Below are 12,618 nucleotides of genomic sequence, written 5' to 3'. Positions count from 1 at the left end.
CCATGATCGCCAAGGAGACTGCTGTCAAGATTTTTAGCGAAAAAGGAGTTATATTTTGATCTGTTCTCACCCAATAGCAATTGGTTCGCTTCAGAATACATATATTAAACCACTGGGGTCTTATGAATTACTTTTATGCTACATTTATGTCCTTTTTGGAGCTTTAAAATTTGGTCACCATTCACTTGCATTGTATGGACCTACAGACATCACATCCCCATTAAAATACCTTCATCTGTGTTGCACGGAAGAAAGAAAGTCATGCAAGTTTGAGACAACAAAAGGGAGAGTAAATAATGAAAATTATAATTTTTTGGTTTGAACTTTTCCTTTAAGTAGTGTCACTGTCTTGCTTTCATAATCTGACTCTAACAACTCCAAGTGAGACCAGTTATAGAGATTGTTCTGATTATTCATCTAAATGATGTCAATGTACTTTTACATATTATGATATGAAACCATCATCCCAGACCACAGAAACCTGACCCAGCTTTCATTTACCTCACTGACATTTGCTCTTTTTTTGTTTGAAAATAGACAGACAAGGCCTACTCAGTGAGGTATCAGACAGATATTTATCTAACATAAATAGACACTTCTGTCGATCTATAGGATACACAGTTAATTTAATTCTTCACCATAATTTAACCACAGTAGTTATTCAACCCCCCCCCACACACACATGGAAAACGGTCACATAACACGTTGCCCACTAGCCGATTCAGTAAGACAGTGAGGGCACCCACGTTTTTTTCACATATACTCACACTGTGATCTACCCTACCTCTCACCTCTTAAACCTGACTGTGGGGGGCTTTATTCATCACGCAAAATAACGGGGGCTTCAGCAGTATTTCAATGTAAAAACTACACACAAGTGGCAGTATTATATAATAATTGGGTTGGGGGTGGGGGGGGTGTACATTTTTGTATTTAAAGGAGTATTCGGAGTTCAGTACAAATTAAGCTCATTTGACAGCATTTGTGGCATAATGTTGATTACCATAAAAATTAATTTTGACTCGTCCCTCCTTTTCTTTAAAAAAAAAGCCAAAATCGAGGGTTTAAAGGCAGAAATTGTAATCTTATAATTTTATAATAGCACTTACATTCATTCTTCTTTTAAAACACATGTATTATTTGAGTTGTAAAGGTTTTAGGGTTTGTTGACATTACATTGTAATGGCAACGAAGTTGTCAAATTGGCTATAACTTTACACAGAAAAGGTTAGGAAGTGATTTTATCAGACTAAAATCATGTTTACACACATATTGTTTATGTCTTGTGGCTATACTTTTGAAACAGTGAGTATTTTAACGTTCAACAATTGGCCCTCCATTTACTTCCATTGTAAGTGCCTCACTGGAACCAAGATTTTTGCTTTTTTTTCTTTAAGAAAAAGAGGGGCAAGTCAAAAAAATGTTTTTGTGGTAATCAATATTATGCTACAAATGCTGTCGATTGAGCTTAACTTGTATTGAACCCGGAATATTCCTTTAATGAGACTTCAGTCAGATTGCTACTGTTAAAGTGATGTATTTGTATAGTGAAAGGGGAAATCCCACAAAGTAATTAATGTGGAGCTGAATATGAAAAAACCCACAGTTGTTTCACACAAGGGTTAACAGTATACATGTGAACATGTTTTGTGGGGCACAAAATCTCCCCACTGACTCTCTCCCCACTCACCATCACACGCACACACACACAGACAAAGGACAAAGAAAAGGGTCAAAGTTGCTTTAGAATTAACACAATCCATTTAATTGTTTTGTTTTGTTTTGCTTTAATTGAGGAAGAGGTTATTTTCAACACCATTATATCTTTAGTGAAAAAATAAATTTTGAACTTCAAGTTCAGTTGTACCTCTGTTACACACAGTATATAAATACAGTCACTTACATGTTTATTGGTTATTAGCCACACTGGACAAAACGCTCAGTTGTAAAAAAAAAAATAAAAAATAATAATAATAATACACATACAGAGGAATATATTCTTAACTAACCAGTTACAATATATACAGCACAAATTACAGACATGTAGATTACATGTTAAATAATTTGCATAGTTTAGGACATGTGGTTCGTAGTCCACCCTCTTGATGTTGTATTCTGTGTAGATGCTGTTTTAAAGGGTAAAGTGGAGTTTATGGGACGTGCTGTCATTTCATTTGCTTTCCTCTTCTTGTCCACGAATTTCATGGCTCTCCTGACCCAAGGCTTTTGTGGATTGGAACAAACAGTAAAGCCTTTGACTGTTTTAAATCTACAAATACATTAAAAGTAACAAATTAGCATGAAAATAAAACTAAATATATAGATTTTATGTATTGCCCCAATCCTCAATAATTTATTTAATTTATACTGTTTCCAAAACCTCGTTTGGTATCAAAATGCTAGAATTGAAATGCACTGAAAACAGCCTTATTAGCTCAGATGTATCATAAAATCATTAGTTCGCCCAGGATTAACAGCATACACTTCGATAAGAAAAGAGAACTCACTCAATGGCATCAATATGGCAAACGCCTGCTGTATGTCGCTTGTAATTTGTGATATTTTCCAGGCGTAAAACTGTGTCTGATGTCTTGAGACAAGGGCAGGTTGAACAGCCAATAACTGCAAACACCAAAAGGGAATAAAAACATATTTTAATACCTCAGAACTCAGTTCAGTTGACAGTCATTAAGTAAGCACAATTGAATTCCAAATAATAGAGCAATTAGTAAATAGAGAGGAAATGAAAATCAGTAAACAAAGTTGTTGTTGTTTTTTTAGATACATAAAGCTTCTTACTTTGGCAGGTGACATAACTGAGCAGCATTGTAGCCAGGCACAGTAGTGGTGATATCGACCTCATCTTCTCTCATTCAAGTCTGATGCGTAATACCTATAGCTCACCACAACATGCACTTTTATAAACACTCGCAAGGGGGAAAATGAACATCAGAGCTTCCTCCCACAGAGATGTCAACTGTCAGCTTGGAAACAAAAAGGCCCCCACATCACCTCTCGGTTGACTACCATCTCACAGGAACATTCACAGCTCTCCATTTGCAATTACAGAGATGATTCATTTTGTTAAATGGTCTAAATGACCATGATGTTGAGGTCAATCTAAATATAGGTGGAAAGTTGTATGCAATGAAAGTGTAATGACCACCTTTATCATGCACAGTGTATGGTTTGTGCCAAGTCTGTAAAAGTTTCAGTAAATGGTTACCATTAGATCTTTACAACCTATAACAGGCTTAACTAGCAACATTTTAAATAATGGTTTACATAACTGCGAGCAAAAATATAAGATGTTCCTGTGAACTATGTATACATTGTTAAATTGATCTTCGTGCGTACTTTTTCACTGGTGGTATTCAGACTTTGCATTGGTTTCCTGTAGCTTGGTGTGGTTTGTGTTTTGGAGGGGCTGCTATGTGACAAAGCCTCTGTGGTCTTTCACCAAACTGGGGGGAAATACGTATTAAACATACTCATACTCTTTTTCCAAATAAAGAGGACACTATTTCTAATAATCAGACTAAGTTATCCAAAGGTGAGGACTTTATTTGGAAATAATTAATGTGATAACGTATAATGATCCTCTCTGCGATCAGTTCTACAAATGGTTAAATTAAATAAATAAAATTAGGCTTATCTTTTTCATGTGCAGCTGCCGAGGCTGCTGATGTGGGAAAGTCATTGTGGTATACTGCAAAATCATATGACCTTTAATGTGTGCTATGTAAAGATCCAATGACGTTTGGCTGGAACTGCAAGTGCCCCATGAAACCTTTCCTCATTGCACATTTGGAACCAAGTTAAAGAAAGACATACTGCACAAAGACATAGGACAAACAAACAAACAAACAAACAATGAACAAACATAGATTCATTACCTTTGAAATGAAGAGTGCCATGCTACAGCACACAAAGCCATACAGTAGGTCATATGATTTCTGCTGGGTTAGATTGTTTGATAGCTAGATTTATGTTATTGATACCAGAAGGGAACTTCCTGTGCAGCAGCAGTAGTAGCAACATCCAGCACAGACTAAACAATATGCAATATTGAGTCTCAAATATAAACTCTGACAAACAATAAATAAAATAAGATATATAATGCGCAACACAAGAGACAGGGTATAGATGCGTAGATGTAAACAGCATTGCCGATTACAAGCATATGTTATGTTTTGGACAGAGATCTCTCACTGAAATCAGAAACAGTAGGTTGACTTCTCTTTAGCTCAAATTGGTCTGTGCTTACTGAAATTTGAAACACTGCCCCCAGTGTCTGTATGGGCACGTGTTCTGGGAGTAATGTCCATGAAGGGGTGCCAAAAGCGAGTTGTGCACCTGTTCTAAACTGTATGCAAGTTTAAATTAGTGTGTTCCTAATCAAAGAACATTTAAAATAGTATGTCCGGTACTCTGATGATATACCATTTCCAGTAGGTTTTTAAAGTGTGAATCTGTGCATGCTTTTGCCAACAACCTATTGTGCTATGGAAGGAGCGTCGTAACTAGGATCTTATTAGTGATGTTTAGTTTGTGAACAAATGTCTTTTTGAACAAATCTTATAAGTGAATGAATTGTTCTCATTCACCTCCATATACTTTCTCAAATTTCTTAATTTCTATTTCGCAATAACGTTTTTTAGGTCTGTGTTGCATTTTAATGCTTAACTAAACCAATTGTATACACTTTTATCAATGGAGTTGGTAGGCCTGTTAATGTATTAAAATATGATGCTTAATAATAAGTCATAAAATTTGATTAAATTATTTGTTATTCATAATTATTACAAACGTAATTGTGGTTAAGAAATAAATGTGTAATGCATTGTGTTGAACAGAAAAATGCACAGATGTATGATGTAAAAGAATCAGATGTAAAAGATTCTAAATCTTTTCTGAAACATTTTTATATTTATGGAGAACCGGGATGTTTAGTCCATAATAAAAAAGAAAAATAAGAATGTTTTTACGGTAATTATCGAGCCACTATGAATAAAGAATAATATCATGTCTGACTTTATGCAAACTCACAAACAGACATAAGTAGATTTATGCATAATAGATTTGCATATCATCATTGAACCAATAATTGAAATATAAATTAAACCTGTCATCTATACAGGCAGATAGTCTTATCTTTAAACCAAGCAGGCTCACAGAATTAAAAACTTAATGGCCTGTAACACATTTAGGACATAATGCTCGCGAGTAAAGGCACACTAATTGCCTACCTTTCAAGTGTATTCTCCAAACATTCCACAATATGCATAATATGTCATAATTAACTAAAAAAAGAACAACAATGAACTTATTTTGCTCAAATAGATGTGCGCAATTATGACCAATGAGGCAGAAATACGGACTAAACTTTCTTAATTTAAAGTGCACGTTTGTTTCCTCAATCACATGCCCCGTGTCTGTTGTGAGGGTGCACGTGTAATCTGAAATTGCCTCTGTAACACATTGGGTATTATTATAATTGGGTATATAATCATTGTAATTGATTATTAAATCCCGTAATCAATGCATTAAAGTTTCAGCATAATACTGATGCATGTTTACACCACATACTAATATTATGACCCTATTATTAAGCATTAAAAGGGTAATTTCATTTGGGTGTGAAAGCTTTCATTTTGGGGGGCATTTGCTATACCACTGCTCCATCAGAGGGGCACCTAAACAAAAGGGCAGGGGCTCAAGCCACCAGAGCCACACCTTCTGCACGTGCATGTTGCTCACTGACGTCTCTCCCTTTCAAAGCCAATGAGCTCTAGTTTGAAGCACGAGACTGCTTTGGTAGCTTTCCGTGCCTGTAAAGAGTAGTGTAGCGGAACACCAGACGCACCAGAGGACCAACCCCAAATAAGGACAAATACCAGTAGTGCCTTTTCTTGGGTGTTTACTGCAAGCATAAAATGGGACAGCTTTACAACAAATGTCTTTGTTCTTGTTTCACAATCTGTAAATACATCATTTAGTTAGTACATTGTCCCATCTTCTAATATGCAGGCAACTTACAATACTAAAGTCACAATTCACAGTGTCAATTTCTTTACTTTAACCATATAGTCATGAACTACATTACCCAAAATGCACCGTGGATTACTGGCGCGCATTTCACTCTTTGAGCGATGAATTAACCACTAATTTTACCACAACGAAATTAAATAAAACTCACAATTAACATTAACAAGCCTCTTCATTCTTATGAAAATGAACATAGGACATAAATTGATACGTCAGAAGTACCGTTCATAGAAATAACCATCGCACCTTTAAAGCGATACAATTTATGTCAAGTGTTAAACATGTACAACCTTTAATTTTACACACAACCGGGTCAACAACAGTATTACCAAAGTATTTTGTTCTGATTTCATTGTAACTTCTATTTAATATACTCTAGGAACATGTTCGAATTTTCCATTGACAGAGATGCATACCTCTCTTCAGAATGTTTCACGCAGACTGAAGAGTGCAGCACCAGGGGAATATACCATTGATCAAGGTGGGGGTATTCCACATCGGCAACACAAAAGAACATAAACATTTCTCTAAACAAATACATGCAGTACAAGGAAGTAGTGCGATATAATGTGTGATAAACACTGAGATTAAATGCTGTGTAAAACAGTCACAATTTCCATTCTGCATGAGTTTTATATATACTCCTAACTCCTCCCCTATAATGAAATGATGGACCATCCCTTAGTCTTCCTGCACCTGGCTAAGAACCAAAGTTTTTCTTAAAGTGACAAAATAAAGTTTGATGAATTATAACACTTTTTACATCATTACAGTCACCCTGCCCAATTTCATCAAACTTTATGGAACAGGGAAAAACTTATGAAAGGAGCACCTTTTCCCTTACATGACCTTAAAACCATGACATGAAGTCATCTGTGAAGACTGCAGATTAATCTGCCAGGTAGATAAATGATAAATTGATCCAAAGATCAGTTAGATATTTTTACCCCTTTTAATACTTTTTTTAGAAACTGTATTTAAGAATCTCCTTCAACCGCATTATGTCCTTTCTTGTGAGATCCTATTATATCACATTTTGGATTTCAACATAGGTAGAGAGTATCTGGATCAAGACAGTAAGAGTCTCTTATTTTTTTTTTAGGTTCAGCCCTCAACATACTCATGGATTCAATCAATCTCCTTACTGGCTTCACCATTCTACCAGACCGTGTATGCAAGGTACCACCTTCCAATCTTACACTGTTATCTTCCCCTTTAGTGTCAATCTCTTCAACACTTTCAGGACTATCCACACTAGAGCAATGTGAGCCACTAATACTGCTTAGGGTGCAGTCTGATGGGGTTGTGTTGCTCAAAGTATCTTCTGACTGATCGTGTTCGCTCCACTGTTCACTTGGGTCTCCAGTGTCAGTTTTATCCTCCAAGTCTTCACCAAAAAATTCGGTAGGTGGATCTTGGCTATACACAGGATCCTGTCTGAGTTTACTCTTTGCATCCACTCTCAGGACTTCATAAGTTTGGATCTCTGGGCTCTCGGTCTGAAGCACCCAGGCAGCTGTCCTCTGGTCATCATAGTCTTCATCAACATACAGTGTTGCCCCTTCTTTCTCTGGCCATTCCACATCTAACCCATCATTTGACAAGTTTGAAAGTACAGTCGATTCTGAATCACTCTGGCTGATTGGAAGGAAATTTACAGGCAGTATGAAGTTCCTATGAACTACTTTGTTCTTCTTTGTGACAGGGTCCTCAACTTTGTAAACATGCACATTAGGGTTTTTCCATGTGACAACATAAACAATTGAATCCCACAGATCAGCCAATTTCCCTCTTGCGCATTCCCTACGACTGGCCAACAGAACTTTGTCTCCAATCTCCAAGGCAACGCCTTTGACTCGTTTGTTGTACTGTTCAGCCTGCTTCTTCTGAGCCTGTGTTGTGCTGTCTTGAGCAATCCTAATGGCTTCCTTTAGGTCTCTCTGGAATGAATTGACATAATCATTATAATCCACCACTTCATTATCTCTCAGTACACTCTCAAACATGATGTCTACTGGCAGTCTTGGAATCCTGCCAAACATGAGGTAGAACGGGGCGAAGCCAGTAGTCTCATGTATTGTGCAGTTGTATGCAAAAGTTAATGTTTGTATCATCTGGGGCCAGTGCTCTTTTGCTCTAGCAGGGAGAAAGCGAATCATGTTGCCAAGAGTTCTGTTGAACCTTTCTGTTTGGCCATTCCCCATAGGGTGGTAGGGGGTGGTATGAGATTTCTTTACTCCTGATATTTCCAGCAGCTCAGATATAAGTTTACTCTCAAAATTCGCTCCTTGGTCTGAGTGGATCCTACGAGGAAACCCATACACACAGAAGAACTGGTTCCAGAGTTTTTGGGCCACCACCTTTGCCGTCTGATTAGGACAAGGAAACGCATGTGCCATTTTGGTAAAATGGTCTGTGAGAACGAGCACATCCACACTGTCTCCATTCCTCCCCTCAGCAGACCAAAAATCAATGCACACCAGCTCTAGTGGTTCACATGTTTTGATAGATTCCAAAGGTGCTCTAGCATCTGGCTCTGGTGTCTTGCTAAGGACACAACGTTTGCAGTGCGTCACATACTTCCTCACCTCGTTATCCATTCCATTCCAGAAAAATCTCTGGCAAACTAGATGGAGGGTTCTACTCTGGCCCTGATGGCCCACATCATCGTGAGTTCCCCTTAAGACGGTCGACTTCAGAGAGTTAGGCACTACAAGCTGATACCTTCTCTTCCCAACTTTATCTTTAGATATCCTATAAAGGACTCCATCTCTGATCTCCAACTTTTCCCAATGTTTCAACATACGGAGCACCTGAGCTGTCTCGTGAACTTTTTCTCTCCGTGAAGGTCGTCTTTTTCTCTCAAGAAAATAGATCACCCGCACCACCACATCATCTTCTCTTTGTTTCCTTCTTACTTCTGCAGCAGTAAACGCCGGAAGAGTGGACTGACTGTACAAGATATGGCTTGAGCATTGGGACAACTGGGCTGTGCGCACTGGTAAGCTGGAATCCCAGTCTAGGCTGGACTGTATAACAGCTTTCACCTCATCAATTTCCACTTCTTTTCTGTCTCTACACTCATTCTCGACATTCTGTTGTTCTTGAGAATTAACAGATAACGAATGCATTCTGAACAGATTCAAGGCTCATGTGATTTGCTTTATTGCCTGGTTCATTTATTCTAAACCTTTTTGTAAATGGCTCACGACTCAGGAGATCTGCAGGGATGTTCTGTGATCCTGGAATGTATTTAAGATCGAAGTCGAAGGGTGCTAACTTCGAGACCCACCGCTGCTCGCAAGCGTCAAGCTTGGGCTTGGTCATGATGTACGTTAATGGGTTATTATCGGTTAGCACTGTAAAGTGAGCTCCTTTTAACCAATGAGCAAACTTATCACACACCGCCCATTTAAGGGCAAAGAATTCCAACCGATGTGCTGGGTACCTGGCTTGAGAGCGGGACAAGGATTTGCTTGCAAATGCAACTGGTCTTGGTTTCAGCTCACCATCAACTACCTGACTCAGAACGGCACCCAAACCGTCCATTGATGCATCAGTAAATAATAGAAATGGCTTGTTAAATTCAGGGTGAGCCAGAATTATGGTAATGCTAATAGCCTTCTTAAGCTTTTCCAATGACATTTCACAATCTGATGTCCAATCTTCTGGCTTGAGGCATCTGTATGGCCTAGCACTGACCTTTGCACCTCTGCGCTTAACCCTTTGTCCCACTGTTCACTGGAATAATGGCTTTGCCAGACGTGAGAAATTCTCAATAAAGTGTGAATAATAGTTGGCCATACCTAGAAAAGATTTGACTTTGGTGTAGGGAGGCGTTTTCCCATCTTCTTCCATTAGATCTTTTGCCGCAATCTCATTAATTGCAGAAACTTTTGCAGGATCAGCAGCAACGCCTTCTGCTGTGACTATATGGCCCAAGAATTTGACAGATTTCCTTAGGAAGTAGCACTTCTTTGGGGCTAACTTCAGATTATGTTCTCTCAAGCGTGAAAATACCAGCTCAAGGCGATCCAGGGCTTCTTGTTCACTCTTGCCAAAAACCAAGAGGTCATCCAAATAACACAGGAGTGACATGTAATTTTGATCACCAAATATCGAGGTCATCATCCTAGCAAATGTAGCTGGACTATTACACAATCCTTGGGCCATTCGATTGTACTCATAAAGCCCTACAGGTGTAGTACACGCTGTATATTTGCGATCATCTTCACGTATGGGTATATTATAGAACCCAAATGTAAGGTCCATTGTACTAAAGTAGCAATTGCCACCTAAGGTGGCGAGGGCATCAGACTGATGAGGTAAGGGATAAGCATCTTTTTCGGTTCTCTGGTTTAACCATCTAAAATCCGTACAAATTCTCAGTTCACCTGAGGGTTTCCAGACCAAGACAAGTGGAGAAGCCCACTCACTGCTGGACTTGCTAATAATTCCTTTCTCCTCCATTTCATCAAGTGTCTGCTTAAGCTTCTGATATTGTGATGGTGGAACTCTCCTGTATGGTAACCTGAAAGGTTTCTCGTCCTTCAGTCTAATCTGGTGTACAACGTCCTTCGCTTCACCACAGTCAAGTCTGTCTCGGGAGAAAATTGATTCGTACTTAACAACAAGGTTGGCCAGTTTTTCCTTCCCTTTTTCGGACACATCACATGACTGGATATCTATTTGATCTAGGCCCAAATCATGGAGCTTTTCTGAGTGTCCAGACCCAGCCATCGACTTCTCTGCTGCATTGACAATACATGTTGCTTGAATCACTTCTGAACCTTTTTCATTACCACAAGTTAATTCTAGATCTTCTAATGCTAGGCAAGGGTAAACCTGCGCCACTTTGTCATTCTGCCTAAGTGTGAGAGGGCGATCTAGGGACACACTGTACGTGCAACTAGTACATTTCTTGGTGCAGACTTGGATGTTGTGGGTTCAACAACAATAGTGCTGCCAATGGATAAGGGTACTTGCTCTTTCAATTTTCCCCATACCAGATGCTCATGTCGTGGGGCCAAGGTAATACACTGTTTTAGAATCACTGTACCCACTCTTTTGGGTATTTCCTTGCCTTGCCACCGATCTACATTGGCTAACAGGTTCATTAAGAGTCCTTCTGAATCATCTGTCGCAGGTTGAGAAAGGTTGTCCCAATACCACTGTTTTTTTTAGATGTTGCATCATATGCTTTATGGCATTTGACCCTACGATCATGTCGTCTACTTGGCCAGGTACTACAAGCACAGGCACATCCATTTTGCATTTGAAGAGGTCAACATTTAATTCATATTCATATTTTGGTGGTGTCTGCTTTCCCCCACACCCGACAAGTATTATCTTAGACGGTTTACTTGATTCTCTTTGTAGGACCCCCTCATCGATTAACTTGTGTTCGGCTACTTCACTTAAGGTGCAGGCCATAGACCCACTATCTATTAAAGCCTTGAGCTCAACAGAACCCTGCACTAGTATTGGTGCATAGAAGAGACTGTCATTGCTGACAACTCTCTGATACACAACGTTACAACTGCTAGTGGGCCTCTCTGCTAGGGGCGGATGATCAAAGACTGTGGCTTTTGGGGGAGTTATTGCTTCGCCCACACTGACCCCCTCCTGGTATGGGCATTTTAGTTTAAATTGTGACTTGGCCCAGAAGAAGTAGGTTTTCTTGCTGTGCCTGGTTTCCTTTCTGGACACTCAAACCCCCTGTGGCCAGGTTTGTGACAACTGAAACACAGGCCATCTCTAAAACAGTGCGATTGGGTAGTGTGACTTTGCTCGTTACACACTTTGCATGGGAAATCATTAGGGATGGCAGATGTTGATGGTCGACTGTTCCCTCTCCCTCAGCTCTTCTCTTGAGTGGAAAGCAGTTTCTCTAGAAGGAACACCACTCTATCCATTGTAGCATGTTCACTGTTAGAGGCTTGGGGAACTGGAAAAACAGACTGTTGAGGCATGCACCAGGCACCAGAAATTTCTCCCTCTTCAACTTTTGCTATATGCTGAGCTCTGCTAGGTTTTGTTGAAAGTTTGTCCTGTGATAACTATCAACCATTTCTTGAACTTCTCCAACAGTCCATCTCTCAACTGGTTTACTCCGAAAAGCAGCATAGAGGGCTGGTTCGGCACAGTGTTTTACAAACATCATAGCTGCTTCATGACCTGGATCCTCAACCCTCTTCCCTTGTCTCTGCAAACACTCATTGGCAAGATCAATGGTTTTATTAAGTCTTATCCAGTAGTCAAGGCTGCTTTCCAATTGTCTTGGCAATGTTGAGTAGAAATCAGCTAGAGGGGTTGTTGTAGAAATAGACTCTCCAAAGTGCTGTCTGAGAATATCATAGATAACATCAGGGTCTCTACTTATGTTCACTAATGGGCTATTGCGAATCCCAATTCGAACGATATCCTTAGCACGTCCAAGTAATCTGTCCATTATCTCTGCACCACGTTCAGACACGCTACAACCTTTCTTGGTCAAGTACAATTGTATCATTTCTTGCCATTCAGTCACTGTACATCTGTCTGAGCCATCACCATGGAAAAAGGGTGGTT

General features: G+C 39.3%; 2 protein-coding genes across 2 annotated transcripts; both read right to left on the bottom strand.

Annotated features, from left to right (window-relative positions):
• Positions 1-1,757: 1,757 nt before the first annotated feature.
• Positions 1,758-3,010, bottom strand: cxcl32b.1 (chemokine (C-X-C motif) ligand 32b, duplicate 1). The gene is made up of 3 exons (XM_051686571.1): positions 2,800-3,010; positions 2,508-2,622; positions 1,758-2,269 (listed from the first exon to the last, which is right to left on the bottom strand). Exons 1-3 carry the CDS (start codon positions 2,861-2,863, stop codon positions 2,074-2,076), a joined length of 375 nt encoding a protein of 124 aa, XP_051542531.1. The 5' UTR covers positions 2,864-3,010; the 3' UTR covers positions 1,758-2,073.
• Positions 3,011-3,018: 8 nt separating this feature from the next.
• On the bottom strand, positions 3,019-9,837 carry LOC127434093 (uncharacterized). The gene is made up of 2 exons (XM_051686564.1): positions 5,867-9,837; positions 3,019-3,051 (listed from the first exon to the last, which is right to left on the bottom strand). The coding sequence occupies exon 1, from the start codon at positions 9,177-9,179 to the stop codon at positions 7,092-7,094; it is 2,088 nt and encodes a 695-aa protein (XP_051542524.1). The 5' UTR covers positions 9,180-9,837; the 3' UTR covers positions 3,019-3,051; positions 5,867-7,091.
• Between the last annotated feature and the right edge of the window lie 2,781 nt (positions 9,838-12,618).

Source organism: Myxocyprinus asiaticus, chromosome 44, assembly GCF_019703515.2.
Source record: "Myxocyprinus asiaticus isolate MX2 ecotype Aquarium Trade chromosome 44, UBuf_Myxa_2, whole genome shotgun sequence".
NCBI lineage: Eukaryota > Metazoa > Chordata > Actinopteri > Cypriniformes > Catostomidae > Myxocyprinus > Myxocyprinus asiaticus.
This window is presented reverse-complemented; position numbering and strand designations above follow the sequence as displayed.